Genomic DNA, 17,189 nt, shown 5'->3' on the forward strand with positions numbered 1-17,189 from the left:
ACTAAAATCGTCTCTCGACTATGTCATAATTCACATATTAGTCTTCAATTATCAATTTTACCAAATTAAGTCATCAATTATTTAATTGTTACTCAATAAGGTCCTCAATTATTAAATTCGTACTCAATAAAATATCTTATTAAGTCATAATTAAATAGTTAAGGACTTATTTAGTAAAATTGATAACTGAGAACTAACTTTTAAATTATGGCATAATTGAGGACTGATTTTGATTATTAATTCAATAATAAATGGCCCGTTTTGCTCGTCACCCATAAAAAAAAAATAAAAAATTGAAGACTTTATTTTATTCTCTTTATTATTCTATCAAATACAAATTATACAATTATATTTCAAAGTAGTTAGTTGTCTTCTATTTTTAAATAAATTTTTGAGAACTTTTTCTAATTAATACTGCATACTCATTTATAGTCTAAGTTTATATTATTTTTGGCATTTATCACATATGCATTTATGATCTTTAAATTTAATTTATCATATTTTAAATTTATGCATTTCAGAAACATTTCGTGTTTACTTTTAAATATATAAAATATCTTCACTTTTTAAAATTTCATAAAATTGTGCCTTATAATATTTGAACTTAAAAGAAAATGTCATTATAGTCCAAGGCAAAAAATGGAATAAATTCACATAACTATTATTGTGATTCAAAATATGCTTTTTTTTTCCCTTAACACTTTATAGTTAACAAAATCTTTTAGTTGCTGAGAAGTTTGAAAATTGAAATCTTGGACCTTTTTTTTTTTTTTTTTTTTTTTTTTTTTTTTTTTACATGGACACCCTTGTTGGAAAAAAAAAAAAAAACAAAAAAACAAAAGGGAAGAGATGGTTGAATAATGGACTTACTTTATACTTTTATACCTCATTTTAAATTTCATAATTTTTAAATTCTTGTTTTGAAAAATTTTTACGTTATTTTGCATCATTATAGAGTATGAACCATATAACTATAAAACTAATTTAAACTTGAGTTAGCGAGCCTGGCTGCGAAATCTCATAAGAGTTGGACCGAGTTCGACAAACCCCTACAAGATGTTTTAGAAACATACAATGAGGATTCGATGACCGTGACCCACAAGAGAAAGATTGTTCCGAGTGAACACTAGGCCCCAAGTTTCCCCTCCTCTGTATCCAAAAATTCTCGAGCATCTAACCTTTTGCATTATGTCTGTAATTCGTTTAATGACTAGCCCAAACTAGAGAGAGTGTGTGTGTGTGTTTATTTATAATACATGCCAAATAAGTATATACCTCCGGTACACCAAATCTTGCCATGTCATAAATACAAAATTTAATGTGACCAAGTCCTCATTTGTAAATTAAACAATCTATTATCTCTCAAAAACTATTATATTTACTTACTAAAAAAATGATAATTAATAAAACAAAACAAATGCAAAAGGTACTTATCTATGTAGTATATGTTGGAAATTGACATTCAAGAATGTGGTTTTGCTTTAAGGCTTGTCCCACATTGGTTTCCTAGAAGGAAATTTCCCACCTTTTTAATACCACCCCAAATGGGTTCTTTGAAATGTTTTCAAGAGAGAGGAAAGGGGAAGTCTCGCGCGCCGCCGCCGCCGCCCGCCCGCTTGGCTCGTGCCGTGCCCGGTGGGGTCAAAGTTTTGTTTTGCTGTCCGACTTTTTCGCTTGAATTAGTCTACTTTGTCCGATTTTTGCGCTTCAGAAAGTGTCTTGTGGCCAGGAGAAAATCGCGCAGAACAATTCAGCGTCACCTCTCCACTCTTTGCGTTATTCTTTGTGGAGGTCGTGGGAAGGCCGTTGGTTCGAATTAGTATAAATACCAGGCCTCCCAAACCTCATTTTACAAGAATAATTCCAGAGCAAAACGTATTCTCTCTGTGCAAAGAATATACGTGAGTTATTCTGTGTTCGCTGGTCGAAAGCAACCGGGTTAAAAGACCTGCACAGTCTCCGGCAATTAGCTTTTAAGGCAGTGTATCCACACGTCACAGAAACAAAAACACTCCATTCCGTTTCTCTAAAAAACAGCCTTAAACACTTTTAAAACATTCCCCGCACAACAGTTAAAAGCTAATTCTACCGTAACAAAAACATGTCGTCGTTCGTCGCCAAAGCTGCTGCTGACCTCGCCAAAATTGAGCCGCTGAACGGACTGAACTATCGAAGATGGGCGGTCAAGCTGATGATCCATTTTGAGGCACTCGAACTCGACTACGTTGTCACCTCCAGCGATGCGGCACATCTGTTCGAGCCTGCCCAGTCTGATCAACCAGCGCAACCAGCAGCTACAGACGGTGAACAGTCTGAAAACGCAGTCACCGAATTGGAAACAGCTCCAGACCCGAAGGCTGCAGACCCGAAGACATCCGAACGAGTCCAAGATACTCGTACCAAGTACGAGCGTGACAATAAAACGGTAAGGGGAATTTTGTTACACTACATGTCTGATGCTCTACTCGACATCTATGCTAGCTACAAGAGTGCAAAAACAATTTGGGATCTTCTGCGAAAGAAGTATGGGTCAGACGACGCAGGTCGCAAGAAGTACGCAGTTGCCCGTTGGTTGAACTACAAGATGACAGACGGTAAGCCAGTCATTGACCAAGTCCATGAATACGAGAACTTGGTTGGGGATCTAATCACCGAAGGCATACCTGTAAGTGATACTCTTCAAACCTACTCTCTTATTGAGAAATTACCAGAATCCTGGTCAGAGTTCCAAAATAAAATGAAGCACGAGCCCAAGTTATGCACCTGGGAGGAAATGGTAAATCATATCAACATCGAGGAGGCATTCCGCCTCAGACAAAGGTTTGATTCTGTTCCTGAAAATCTAAAGGCGAATGTAATAGAAACAGGTAACGGGTCTAAATCTGGGAATGCTGGCAATAATAAAAACTGGAAGAAAAGTGTGAAAGTTAATAACACTAACAACTTCAAGACAAATAAAAACCAAAAACCAGGTAAAGGAGGTCCATGCTACGTCTGTGGAAAACATGGACATCGGGCAGCACAATGTTACTTCAAGAAAGGAGGAACTGACCCGAAGGGGAACCAAGGCGGACCCAAAAACCAAGCCAACGTGGTGGAAGAAAATGAAGTGGTAGCAGCAGTAATAACTCTACAAGCAAATGTTGTAGAAGACACAAAGGAGTGGATCGTGGACACAGGTGCCTCACGCCATTTCTGCTCAAATAAAAGCCTCTTCAAAGTCTTCCAGGCAATTGCTCAATGACAAGGTGAACAAGTCTACATGGGCAATGATAGTATGGCTGAGGTAAGAGGTAGTGGTTCTGTAGAAATAAAGCTATGTAGTGGAAAAAATCTTTTGTTAAGCAATGTAATGTATGTACCCACTCTGCGGAGAAACTTGATCTCGGGGCCTTTGTTGGTCAGAGCCGGGATCAAGTTAGTGTTTGAATCAGAAAGATTGATTATGACGCGCAGGGGGGAATACTTGGGGAAAGGGTATCTACGTGGGGGGCTTTTTGTGATGCCCCTCATAGAATACACCAATGAGAACATTGCAAAAACAATGAATAAAGTAAATAATGTGGCCAGTGGTTCTGGCAGCTTTGCTTACGTTACTGTTTCAATTGATATGTGGCATGCTAGATTAGGACACGTTGGTAGTAAGTGTATGACTAGATTAAAAAATATGAACATGCTACATAATGTGTCTAATGATAATGCAACTAAATGTGAAACTTGCGCTGAGGCAAAGTTTACTAAAAAACCTTTTTCATTAGCTCAACATCACTCAAAATGTGCGTTAGATTTAATTCATTCGGATATAGCAGATTTTAGAAATACTGAAACTAAAGGTGGAAAAAGATACTATATATCTTTCATAGATGATTTTACTCGATTTTCTAAAATTTATCTGCTAAGAACAAAAGATGAAGCCGAAGAAAAGTTTGTGATTTTTAAGACCGAGGTCGAAAATCAACTAAGTCTAAAAATCAAAAGGCTGCGTTCAGACAGGGGGGGTGAATATGAGTCGTTGTCCTTTAAATTGTTATGTGAAAAACATGGTATTATCCATGAAGTGACAGCACCATACACCCCTCAACAAAATGGAGTAGCCGAAAGGAAAAATCGGACTCTAAAAGAGATGATAAACGCATTCTTGATAAGCTTAGGTGCCCCCAACGCGTTGTGGGGGGAAGCTGCACTTACAGCTAATCATATCCTAAATAGGATACCACACAAGGGGTATGAGAAAACACCCTATGAAATGTGGAAGGGATACGCCCCAAATTTGAAATATTTCAAAGTGTGGGGGTGCTTAGCCAAGGTTGGGTTACCCACTTTGAAAAGGCCTAACCTTGGGTCAAAGACCGCAGATGCAGTCTTCGTGGGGTATGCAGAAAATAGTGCTGCATACCGATTCATGAACCTAGACAATCGGTCTATGTGTGAAGCAAGGGAAGCTGAATTTTTTGAGAATATCTTTCCCTTAAAGTCCCCTATTAGTTCTCATATGAACGAACCAACTCCGTTTCCACTCTTACAAAGTGAGAATGAGCCTGATCAGCTCAGAAGGAGTAAGAGACAACGAACCGAAACGAGCTTCGGTTCAGACTTCGTAACATACATAACTGAATTGGAAGATATAGATGAGTTATCTGATCAGTTTGTATGCCAACTAATTCTCGAAGAAGAGCCAAAAACCTTCGAGGCTGCTATGCGCTCAATTGACGTTGTGCTTTGGAAAGAGGCTATCCAAAGTGAGCTAGACTCAATAAAATCCAATCACACATGGGAAGTGGTAGAGCTTCCAAAAGGGGCAAAACCTATTGGTTGCAAGTGGATTTTCAAAAGAAAATTAAGACCCGATGGGTCAATTGAGAGGTTCAAGGCAAGACTTGTAGCCAAAGGCTATAAACAGAAATTTGGGGAAGATTACTTCTGTACCTACTCACCTGTGACAAAAATAGCAACAATACGGGTGCTATTCGCGTTGGCCGCAGCGCACAAGTGGACAGTCCATCAAATGGATGTCAAGACGGCCTTCCTAAATGGGGATCTAGAGGAAGAGATCTACATGGAACAACCGCCTGGTTGCGTTGACCCAGGACAAGAAGGAAAGGTATGTAGACTAATAAAGTCTCTTTACGGGTTAAAACAAGCTCCCAAACAGTGGTATGAAAAATTTCATAGGACACTAATGGATTTGGGATATATGATCAACAGATCAGACGCTTGCCTATACGCAAAAGAGGTTGAGTCAAGCGTGGTAATCATCTGCATCTACGTTGATGACATGTTAATCTTCAGCCCTAATGTCAACGCAATAATAGAGACTAAAAAGTCACTGTGTGAGAGGTTTGACATGAAGGACTTAGGGGAGGCCGATGTGATACTTGGAGTAAAGGTCACCCGAAATGGGAATGACTACAAGCTATCACAAAGTCACTACACTGAAAAACTATTAAGAAAATTCGACAGTGATCAAGTGACTCCGGCCTCAACCCCATATGACCCCAGTGTAAAGTTGACAAAACACACTGGAGTAGGGGTAGCACAGGAAGATTATGCGAAACTAATTGGGAGCTTGATGTTCTTGATGAATTACACTCGACCCGACATTGCCCTTGCGGTAAACAGGCTTAGTCGGTACACTCATAACCCGAGTGAAGCTCATTGGCATGCACTCAAACGTGTATTACGCTACCTAAGAGGAACAATCGAATGGGGGCTTAATTATACTGGGTTTCCAAACGTCCTAGAGGGATACTGTGACGCCAACTGGGTTAATGACAGTGACGATGTCAGTTCCACCAGTGGCTACGTTTTCACCATGGGTGGAGCAGCTGTGTCATGGAAATCAACTAAACAATCCTGCATAGCCAGATCAACAATGGAAGCTGAGTTCATAGCTCTGGATCTGGCTGGGCAAGAGGCTGAATGACTAAGAAACCTACTGGCAGACATGCCCTTGTGGGGGAACTCCACTCCATCGGTGCCTGTACATTGTGACTCACAAACTGCCATATGTGTAGCAAGAAATAGTGTTTATAACGGGAAAAGGAGACACATAAGAGTCAGACATGAGTCGGTAAGGCAGCTCATAGTAAATGGTGTAGTCACACTAGAATATGTGAAATCCGAGAGGAACATTGCAGATCCTCTAACGAAAGGGCTAAACAGGAAAGCCATCCTTGATACGTCAAGAGACATGGGATTAAAATAAATGGTAAATGAAACCATGAATCCTGTATACTCATCTGAGACATAGAAAAGTGTGCTCAATAAAGCTGATATGTGCACCAGAGTTCAAAACTACCCACTTCTCAAAGAGTTCAAGACTCAGTTCACTCCTGAGAAGTAAGTTACTCAGGTCACTACGTGTCAGTTCAAGTTCTACACTGGCATTAAGATCAGCTGACATTCCAGTCTCCACACTCCTTGAATGTGTGGGGGATTGTTGGAAATTGACATTCAAGAATGTGGTTTTGCTTTAAGGCTTGTCCCACATTGGTTTCCTAGAAGGAAATTTCCCACCTTTTTAATACCACCCCAAATGGGTTCTTTGAAATGTTTTCAAGAGAGAGGAAAGGGGAAGTCTCGCGCGCGCCGCCGCCCGCCCGCTCGGCTCGTGCCGTGCGCGACGCGGTGGGGTCAAAGTTTTGTTTTGCTGTCCGACTTTTTCGCTTGAATTAGTCTACTTTGTCCGATTTTTGCGCTTCAGAAAGTGTCTTGTGGCCAGGAGAAAATCGCGCAGAACAATTCAGCGTCACCTCTCCACTCTTTGCGTTATTCTTTGTGGAGGTCGTGGGAAGGCCGTTGGTTCGAATTAGTATAAATACCAGGCCTCCCAAACCTCATTTTACAAGAATAATTCCAGAGCAAAACGTATTCTCTCTGTGCAAAGAATATACGTGAGTTATTCTGTGTTCGCTGGTCGAAAGCAACCGGGTTAAAAGACCTGCACAGTCTCCGGCAATTAGCTTTTAAGGCAGTGTATCCACACGTCACAGAAACAAAAACACTCCATTCTGTTTCTCTAAAAAACAGCCTTAAACACTTTTAAAACATTCCCCGCACAACAGTATATAGATAAAAAGGAAGGATTCTGGCTAGGAGGATGAAGAAGGGACATCTCCTGTTCTTGCATTAGATGACTGAAAAATACTATGCCTCTCACTTGACCTAGACTGCATTTCATCGTACTTTTCTCGGAGTGATTGAAAATGGAGGTCATCGCCATACATAGTTGCATCCGAGCTAAGATCATTAACATCTGCCTCGCCTTCTAGCATGCGGACCACTGCAGACATGGTTGGCCTTAGCGCGGGCGATGGATTAGTGCATACCAGTGCCACTTTGATCATTCTGATTGCTTCTTCTTTGTTGAAATCTGATCCCAACTGGGAATCTACAAGCTCCAGCAGAGACCCTTTCTTTTGCACGACCAAGGCCTGGAAAATAAGCACGATCAGAGTGGAAGAAGGCGATGGGTTCGAGTAAGCTAAGCAGATGTGCAGAAAATGGAGTAAAGAGTGATCAATTCTCACCCAGTCAAGTAGGCAAACATAACTCTCATCCGGCCGAAACTTCATGTTGTTTTTCCCAGCAACTATTTCTAGCGCCATAACGCCAAAACTGTACACGTCTACTTTGTAGGTTAAGTAGCCCCATAATGCATATTCGGGCGCCATGTATCCTCTGCAAGAGGAAGAAGAGATTACTGTCATATAATAAGCAGGCTGCAGTATAATGCTAAGATATGTAGGGGACAACCGAGCTAAGTTAGTCGGGTTGTTAGTTACTTAGTTTGGTATAGTGACTGCGGATTTTCTTAGTCACCCAAAACAAAGCTAAGATATATAATGGAATTATGGCCATAATAGCAAGATCCCATAACAGTGAACATTATATTAGAAGGCTTCACTGGAGAAAAGATTGGGTTATGAAGAAGAAAAGGCAATCTGAACCATATGGAAAAGAGGTAATACTTCATAATCGAAGGAACGTTAAGTTTTCAATAAGATAAATATATATCTGAGCTCACATTGTTCCAGCGACTCTAGTGCTGATATGGGTGTTGTCCTCTTCATCAAGTTTGGCCAAACCAAAGTCGGAAATTTTTGGATTGAGGTTTTTGTCAAGAAGTACATTAGCAGCTTTGATGTCCCGGTGAACAATTTTTAGAGCTGACTCCTCGTGCAGGAAAGCTAAACCTTTAGCTATGCCAACGCAAATTCTTTGCCTAGTTGGCCAGTCTATTTGCAGTCGTGATTCTTGAGGACCTGTAAGAAATTGTGAATGTGAAATGCCTGAAAATGGGTTCAAGAGTATATCCTTCCAACCTCAAGTTTTCTATATTAAGGAGAAAAAAAAAATGTTACAGTTTGAAACTATTAATGGAAACAATAACAAAGGTGATTTACCAAATAGAGCTCGGGCAAGGCTGTTGTTCTCCACATACTCGTATACGAGTAAAAGTTGATTTCCTTCTATACAGCATCCATGGAGTCTCACCACATTTGGGTGTTGCAACCCAGAGATCATGCCAATTTCGTTCACAAATTCACGGTTTCCTTGCTTCGACTTGGATGAAAGCTGCTTAACAGCAATTATGGTACCATCTAGTAGTGTGCCCTGTTTATAGGAAAGACCATTTGTGTATGATACCATCACTCTCGCAGTCAAATAATCGGGGCACAAAGAAACAGAAAAGGAATTATATAGGAAAATTACAAAAAAGTTGAATTCTAATATACCTTGTAAACAGCTCCAAAACCACCTTCTCCAAGTTTATTTGCAGCACTAAAGTTATCAGTGGCTGCTTTAATTTGTCTGAAGGTGAAGAAGCCAGTCTTAAGATCAAGTCCAATTAGTTCTGTTCAAAAACTTTAAAATATCACTTCCCGTTCAAAACAGAACTGCTGATCTAAGATATGGGGTATAAATGTAGGAATGCAGGGTCCTGAATGCCCTTGTATAGGTGTTATGCATCCCGCTATTTTTCCTAGCAGATGCATGTGCATTCAAGCTATAATTCATGTCTTTGACTGGCTTAAAGAATGAATTATCAGTTGTAGAAAAGGATACTCACACCTTCAACTGAAATTCTCGTGCTATAGCACATTCAATATATGAACGAAATCATCACTTGACTTATTTCAACATTTTATGAATATCCACGGCATAGTATGTATGACGCAAGTATGATCTGTGTAAAATATAGAGATATAGCGCCTATAGGGCATTTGTGGGCACCACCTTGTTCCTTTGAAATTCTGCTTTTTAAGTATCTTTTTCTCCAAGCAACACCAAGAACTATGAGAATGGCAACTAATGAAGCTGCCACAGAAACAGCTATAATGAGAGTCTTCTTTTTGTGATTTGGAGGCTCAAAATCTGTAGCAGAAGAACAAGTTCAATGGTGTAAGAACTAAGAAGTCTTTTTTTTTTTCTGCAATAAATCTCATATATGAAACTTAAATAAATTTCCATAAGAGAGAGAGAGAGAGAGAGATAACTATATCAGAGTCTCAGAATAATAATATTACCAGATTCCACAGAGATAGCTGATACTAAAGAACCATATTTTCCTCTGACTGGGACTGCTGTTGTTCCTTTCCCAGTATAGTAAAAGCGCACCTCTAGAGTTTTGTCTGTGACAGATGCGTTAAATTTCAGTTTTATGGGTGTATCGACTCCTTGAGCTGCACTTTTAATATCAAAGTCCTTTAAGACTCGTATACCCTGTAAGCATTTCAACAACATGAGTATATTGCATAAATGTTCATGACTTATTTAATTCTGTACACTATAAAACTTCACCTGGATATAAATATCAAAGAACCGTCTTCCTAGACTTTCAAATGATCTATTATCTCTTATAATGATTTCCGCAAAGTGGAGAGTGATGGTATAGTTTCCATTGGCCAAGCAGCGTCCAAAATAAGTCAAAGACAAAGGAGAGACACGAGCCGTTGTGTAAAGCTCAGTTTCATTTCCTTTGATAACAGATACATTTCTTGCTGTATAGTCAGAAATGGTACGGTTTGCATCCCAAAAGTCTCCTGTACTACTGGTAACCCAATTCTCGTATGGGTGAGCAAATTTTGTAGAACCTGCTGAGTCTTGATCATCATCATAAGTAGTCTCTCCAATCACAACTTTGGGGCCACCACAATTTATATGGAAATTATACCAATCTGCAGAAAGGTCAAACAAGACTAAAGTGTGTCCTCTGCAATGAAGCATACTAATTCGAAACGTTGCAAAATAAACAATATGTTTGTTTGTCATTTCAAATTTTTGGAATGCATGGTACTTACCCTTTGAGCAAGTACTTAAGCACTTCTCTCTGCATGAAATTAGAAAATATAGTCAGGACCAGACAAAACTGAAAAGAGAGAAAAGTAATCTCTATTCCATTGATTCCTCAGAATGAAGTTAAATCTTACGCATGGTTCCACTCGCTGAAGGTTTTGAACACGTTGCTGACAACAGAATAAAAGGGTCATTAGGAATATATTTTTCTACATTAACCAACTGAAAAGAAGAATATACGCATGTGAAGTCCGGGCCTTACAAGGTCTCACGACAAGTTGATGGGACAGAGCTCTCGCTGAAGTTATTGTAAGAAATGTCTATTTGTCTGCAAATGAAACCTTTAGGTGTTTACATCTACTTAGAGGATGCCTTGAGACACAAAATAAATTAGCAAAAAGATGCTTAATAACAAGCACAAGAAAAGAGAAATTAAAGATATAGAATTCAACATACGTTCTGGGGTCTCGATTTTGCATCCATTCTGGGACTGGCCCAGTCAAAGAATTGTTCGTTAGTAACCTAGCAGAATGGACATCATTTTATTTGGTAAGAATTGCATATTCTAATATTCTATATAGAATTTCAAGCAGAACGGACATGAATGAAGAGAATCAAGTATGAAAAGATGAACCAAAAGTGGTCCTTACTAATTTGGTACTCACATCACTTCCATATTAGACAGACCAAGACTCGGAATTTCACCTTCCAGATTGTTGAAACTCAGATCCCTGTGGAAAGGAAAAAATGCATCTTAGTCAGACAATAATTTTCTTTTGTATCAGTGGAAATGATAGCCACAATACATAGAACAATCCTCCAAACAAAAACAGAATTTCAGAAGTTTTAAGATAGGCAAATAGAGATGGTATTATTCAAAGTCTAGATGCATGTGAGTACCATTTACAACTTTAGCAATCCATATTTTAAATGATTTCTTGTATTTGTGACAAGTAAAAGGGAAACTAATTCACATTATATTTAGCACTTAAAGATGCATCTGAATTCTATAAGAACAGGATTAAGATTATCAACCCTGGATATATTGGTAAACCCAGTCGATAGATAGAAGAATAGCCCAATGGGATCTGTGATAATCTATATATATAGAAAATAAAAGGAGAAACCAAAGCAACTAGAAATGGTAGAATTACAGATGACGCAATGGTGTCATACTGCCCACATAATCTGGTATCTTCCCAATTAAATTGCAGCTTCTCAACATCCTACAACAACAAATCATTTCCTCTGAGATTATGGAAGCTGTAAAACATTAATATATTGCTTAAGGAAGTAAAGAGTGTTACTTACAACTTATTCAGACTTGTCATGTTTTTTACCATAGGAAACTCAGAGTCTCCTCCATTTAAGTAAGAGATTCTTCTGCAGAGCCATTTTATAAAGATTAATAAGCATGATCAGTGCATATCATCATAGTATAATAGACCATTCTAACATTACAAGGATTTGAAGTGTCTTGAAAAGCATTTACTCACAGTTCAGTTAAATTGGTCAATACAGAAATGCTTGAAGGTATCGGTCCTTCAAAACCACTTGCTTCAATCTCTCTGCAGATCATTCACCAATCAAACAGAAGTTACATCTAAAAGTCTCAGTTCATTGAAGTAGAAAATGACAAAATGTTGGTGGAAAGGCTTACACGCTTTGAAGGTTTGTCCAAGCCTGAAAGCTAGGGAATTTCCCAGTGAAGTTATTTCGGCTCAACCTACTATATTGGTGAAACTTAAATCAAAACAACTGAAGAAGTTTGGTTTCTAAAAAGGAAAATTAGGACAGATGAACGTACATTTCTGTCAAACTGGTCATATTATTCAATTCTATCGGAAGGTCACCAGTGAGATTGTTTGCAGAAAGAATGCTGCAATCAACCAAAAAAAACACAGAATGACAAAAGAAACTGAGAATATGAACATCAAATTTGACTAACTGAGGCGCTTAGAAAAATCTTAATGATTGAAAGTCCATACAATCTCTCTAAATTGACAAGTTTCCCGACTTCCCGTGGAACAGTTCCATTAAACATGTTATTCTCCATACTCCTGAAAAAGCAATCAAATTTCAAATCACATACAAGAGATTCCCTGAAGAATTCAAAATAAAGATACAATATATGAATCTGCAAGGACTAAGAGCAACGGAAAGTACAGTCTTCTTAGTGTGGTTATATTTCCCAAATATGTTGGAATTGGTCCAGATAATCGATTGATAGAGACAACCCTGCAAAACCACATTTGGCTAACATTGTTTAGAAAAAAAAAAAGAAAAAAAAAGGTTTACATTTGTTTCATAGGTAAAAAGAGGTGCAACTCACATTACTTGCAGTTTGATAGATGCCCATTCAGGAGGGATTGTCCCGCTTAAATAGTTGCGTGTAAGATCACTGCAGGAAACGAAAATATATTGATCAAGCAAACCAAAAACCATAATCTGATTTTAGTAAAGACGAGGACAAATCCAACATGAGTAGGAAAATCTCAGTACATCTTCTTGAGGAATGGTAACTTCGCCAAGGAAGGAGGAAGGACACCTGCTAAATCCTGAGCCGTAAGCGATCTGTTTAGTGTTTACATAAAAAAAGAAATGATAAAAATTCGATATATAATCAGGCAAAACAATGTACTTCAATGTGCCATCATCATTTGAGTAAACCACTTCTCATTGTACAAAAACAAAAGGAAAGAAGGAACCTAACATGTTTTCAACATGACAGAAACCATCAGAATATGTGCAATTGCAAAGAACAGAATTTTGATAGATTGGCCAGTCATCCTGTTTTGGGGTATTCCAGCTTGGGTCCCCATCGCAAGGATTCAGGCTCGAATTCCAGCCCTTTTTCCCCAACTGAACAGCTATTTCACTAAGAGCTTTCCCTGAAATTCCAAATTAATCAAGACAAATTCTCAGCAAAAATAAACTCCAATGGCTTTTAAACCTAACTTGATCCTTTTAAATCCACACAGGTTCTTAACACATTCTAGAATCACATTAAAGAATGAAGGCTGCTTATTTGGTTCAGCAACCATTGATGCACTAAGAAAACTTCTTAAACAATCACACTGCCCTCCGAGCTAAACAAAAACCAAAAAAACAATAATAAAAAAAAATGCGAATAAGGAGCAAATAAAGCTTTTTTACTTTCAGAATCTGGAAGAGGAAGAGCTGGGGTTTGAGCTGGAATGGCGATAGGGTTGAAGCAGAGCAGCAAGAAGATGAAGACGAGCATGGTATTGGAGCTGAGAAATGCAGTGAACACCTGTAAAGAGTTTGTACGGGTGAACAAATGGACAGCGAATGGATGATGAAGATGAAGAAGACTATAACGATTACTGAATTTAATAATCTGCCCGGCAAAGATTAGATGAGAGTACCGAAATGGAAAATGTCGTTTCATGGAAGAAAAACTCCTACGTAATACAGAGTTGGTACGGTTTGTCGCAATACACAACAAGTCAACACGCATTGCAGTGTAGAGTTGAGAGACTCCATGGATTTTTATGAAAGCCATGTGCCAAACTGCCAACTTAACAACAAATATGCAGCCTTATACTTGGAGAAAGGGCAGGGCGGAATTAGTGATCATAGTGAATTGGATAAATCCCGATTGAGACTTGCGTATAAAAGGACCATCTTGTTATCCTAAATTCCTCGGGTGGAACTTCTAACAGTATGAAGTTTTTTTTAGTAATGAGAAAAATCTACAATCACTACCTAAAGAGTAAATAAACATCATCTTGTGATTTAATTGACAAAAGACTACAATGAAGTCAATCAGCCTAGTTGCTTATAGCTGATTGACTCAAACTAATAATGCCAATAAGAAATTTCCATTGAGACTTAAGAGTCAAAACTTGTAACTTTGTAGTTACTAAGTCAGCCGTTTGACAAAGTTATAGGATAATTGTAGAATTCGTCCATAAGTGTTGGTCGTGCTTATTTTTCGCCTCTAAGCTATCATTGACATTGCACTTTTCGTATTTATATTAAATTTTTGTGCTCAATTTTCATCTCTAAGCTATACTAAAATTGCAAATTTCATCCCTAGTTGACAAAAGATCACAATGAAGTCAACCAGCCTAGTTGCTCATAGCTGACCGACTCAAACCAATAATGTCAATAAGACACTCTCATTGAGATTTAAGAGTCAAACTTGTAACTTTGTGGTTACCAAGTCAGCCGTTTGACAAAGTTATAGGATAACTGTAGAATTCATCCATAAGTATTGATCGTGCTTATTTTTCGCCTCTAAGCTATCATTGACGTTGCACTTTTCATCTTTATATTAAATTTTTGTGCTCAATTTTCATCCCTAAGTTATACTGAAGTTGCAAATTTCATCCCTAGTTGACAAAAGATCACAATGAGGTCAACCAGCCTAGTTGCTCATAACAGACCGACTCAAACCAATAATGCCAATAAGACACTCCCATTGAGACTTAAGAGTCAAAGTTGTAACTTTGTGGTTACCAAATCAACCGTTTGACTAAGTTATAGGATAATTGTAAAATTCGTTCATAAGTGTTGGTCGTGTTCATTTTTCGCCTCTAAGCTATCATTGACATTGCACTTTTCGTCCTTATATTAAATTTTTGTGCTAACTTTTCATCCCTAAGTTATACTAAAGTTGTAAATTTCATCCCTAATGTTTTGTTAGTAAAGGGATGAAAAGTGAACACTAATATAACTTAGAAACAAAAGATGAGCATGATCAACATTCAACAATTAAGGACAAATTCTACAATTATCATATAATTTAGGAACAAAAAGTACAAATTTTCATAATATTTAATTCTTGTATCTAATACTAAATGAGTTAATACCCAAAATCGTCCTCGACTATAGTGGTTTTTCTCAATTTCATCCTAAACGACTTTGGTGACCTAATATCGTCCCAGACTTTTGTGTTTCGCTCAATTTAGTCCCAGACTTTTGTGTTTTTGCTCAATTTAGTCCCTCATTTGTTATTCTGTCCATTTGGTGTTAAATAAATAGATAATTCAGTAATTTTAATATTGGCATCTCTTTACTCATAGACATGTGAACTGCGAAATCCTTTTTTTTTTTTTTTTTTTTTTACGAATTAATCCTAAAACTGAGAATATAAAATTTGATTTGTAGGTCCGGGAGTAATTCTTGGTGTAATTCGTACAAGAAAGAGGAATTTCGCACTTCACAAGTTGAAAGTAAAGAGAGATCAATATTGACGTTACTGAATTGTCCCTTTATTTAACACCAATTTGACGGAATAACAAATGGAGGACTAAATTGAGCGAAACACAAAAGTCTGGGACGATATTAGGTCACCAAAGTCGTTTAGGACGAAATTGAGAAAAACCACTATAGTCGAGGACGATTTTGGGTATTAACTCAATACTAAATCCTTTTAATTTATCTGTCACACAATTTTTTTTTAAATACTCCGTACAATTTATTTTTTCATGTGGTATACTACCTAAAAAAAAAAAAAAAAAAAAAAAAAAAAAAAAAAAAAAACAGATTTTCCTCGTCATACATACAACAAAAATAAGCAGCCTTATCTCCTACTCCGTATAGTGTGCACGGCACGCCCCATTCACAGTGACGTCCAGCGGCATGTCTGACCTTGAATAAAAAGTCAACATCCATGCAATATTAAAATGATAAATGTATTTTCATAAAATAAAGTTCTCTTTATATGTTTAAATTTTATTGAAGAAATAAATTTTAAGAAAAATAAATATTGTGATTTATATGCTTTTTGAATTAATTATAACATGACACATTAAGAAGACGTTTAGTAATTAGAAAAGTTTAAATGTTTTTGAAAATTTAAAATATAAAAAAATTATTCTCACGTTTGGTAAAAAGAACAAAAAAAAAAAAGAGAGAAATTAACTCAAATATTAATATTAAAAGTAATTTATGACATTCAGTTGCTTTCTTTCTGAAAAATAGTCAAAATACGATGAAACCAAAGTCTTTGTTTCAAATTTTAATCAATTAAGGAATTGACATATTCGTGTGGGGCGGGGCAGGCCGGCAGGGTTGGGGCCTGGGCGGCTTTGTCTTATTTATTTATTTATAATGAAACTTGATCTATAATTGTCCTTTTATGTCCTAAACAATAATTTATTTGTAGTCCGTACCATTTTGAATATTACAAATATGTGTACACACTACTACACGGCTATCAGGCTATCAGCCAATGTGTAATTGCATACCGTGAAATTGGAGTGTGACATTCTAGAAAGAAAAAAAAAAAAAAACATTTGTTTGTTAAAATTTTTACCGCGGTTTATTAGTATTAGACTATTAGTTTGTGAAAAAGAATTGAGAAGGAAATTTAAATTACTTAAAATATTAATGCTAATGTTTAATAAGAATATGTAAGGCAATATAAGGGTGTGTTTGGTTGATGGATTTTGTCCATAGGATGGTATGAAAGTGATTGTTCTTGTTTTTTTTTTTTTTTGAAAGTTACTGGCTCTATTACATTGTAGTATCTGTTCATATACTTTCTCAACCTACTGAAACACAAAGAACCAATAACGCCTCCACTGAGACTTGAACTCATAATCTTCCAAATGGAAGTCCAACCCGAATACCATTAGACCACATAGTCCTGGTGATTGTTCTTGTTTAGTTGATAGGTTTTTAGAATATTATTATGAGTTTTGAATATCCTATCAATTGAAAAACTCATACCCAAATAAAATAAGGATTTCATTCCCTTATTCATTCTGAAGCACTACTATTAGTAATCATTCTCATTCCACCCCCATACCAAACATGTTAAATACTTTCACCAAAACTCATTACCATTACCAATTATTTGATACTCATTCCAATTTGGAATAAGGTTCAAATTGGCCACTGAACGTAACCTGAAAATG

The 17,189-nt window shown here is 37.2% G+C and overlaps 1 protein-coding gene across 6 annotated transcripts in view; it reads right to left on the reverse strand.

Annotated features, from left to right (window-relative positions):
• The window catches only part of LOC109165383 (probable LRR receptor-like serine/threonine-protein kinase At1g07650), a 39,183-nt gene extending 25,331 nt beyond the window's left edge, over positions 1 to 13,852 (reverse strand). The window contains exons 1-26 of one of the 6 annotated variants that reach the window (XM_019314109.1): positions 13,689 to 13,850; positions 13,456 to 13,553; positions 13,013 to 13,190; positions 12,802 to 12,873; positions 12,632 to 12,700; positions 12,466 to 12,537; positions 12,288 to 12,359; positions 12,107 to 12,178; positions 11,960 to 12,028; positions 11,796 to 11,867; positions 11,611 to 11,682; positions 11,454 to 11,525; positions 10,965 to 11,030; positions 10,756 to 10,821; positions 10,562 to 10,627; positions 10,434 to 10,469; positions 10,305 to 10,333; positions 9,805 to 10,181; positions 9,531 to 9,726; positions 9,241 to 9,378; positions 8,739 to 8,857; positions 8,406 to 8,616; positions 8,027 to 8,264; positions 7,530 to 7,680; positions 7,070 to 7,433; positions 1,426 to 1,447 (exon numbers count right to left, since the gene is read on the reverse strand). In XM_019314109.1, coding sequence (XP_019169654.1) covers positions 7,092 to 7,433; positions 7,530 to 7,680; positions 8,027 to 8,264; positions 8,406 to 8,616; positions 8,739 to 8,857; positions 9,241 to 9,378; positions 9,531 to 9,726; positions 9,805 to 10,181; positions 10,305 to 10,333; positions 10,434 to 10,469; positions 10,562 to 10,627; positions 10,756 to 10,821; positions 10,965 to 11,030; positions 11,454 to 11,525; positions 11,611 to 11,682; positions 11,796 to 11,867; positions 11,960 to 12,028; positions 12,107 to 12,178; positions 12,288 to 12,359; positions 12,466 to 12,537; positions 12,632 to 12,700; positions 12,802 to 12,873; positions 13,013 to 13,190; positions 13,456 to 13,553; positions 13,689 to 13,825 — 3,090 coding nt within the window. In that variant the 5' untranslated portion in view covers positions 13,826 to 13,850 and the 3' untranslated portion in view covers positions 1,426 to 1,447; positions 7,070 to 7,091. Of the gene's footprint in view, positions 1 to 1,424; positions 1,448 to 6,993; positions 7,434 to 7,529; positions 7,681 to 8,026; positions 8,265 to 8,405; positions 8,617 to 8,738; positions 8,858 to 9,240; positions 9,379 to 9,530; positions 9,727 to 9,804; positions 10,182 to 10,304; positions 10,334 to 10,433; positions 10,470 to 10,561; positions 10,628 to 10,755; positions 10,822 to 10,964; positions 11,031 to 11,453; positions 11,526 to 11,610; positions 11,683 to 11,795; positions 11,868 to 11,959; positions 12,029 to 12,106; positions 12,179 to 12,287; positions 12,360 to 12,465; positions 12,538 to 12,631; positions 12,701 to 12,801; positions 12,874 to 13,012; positions 13,191 to 13,455 lie in introns of those variants that run through there. The other 5 variants (XM_019314111.1, XM_019314110.1, XM_019314105.1 and 2 more) reach the window with 5 other exon arrangements.
• Between the last annotated feature and the right edge of the window lie 3,337 nt (positions 13,853 to 17,189).

The sequence above is a fragment of the Ipomoea nil genome, unplaced genomic scaffold (assembly GCF_001879475.1).
Source record: "Ipomoea nil cultivar Tokyo-kokei standard unplaced genomic scaffold, Asagao_1.1 scaffold3069, whole genome shotgun sequence".
NCBI lineage: Eukaryota > Viridiplantae > Streptophyta > Magnoliopsida > Solanales > Convolvulaceae > Ipomoea > Ipomoea nil.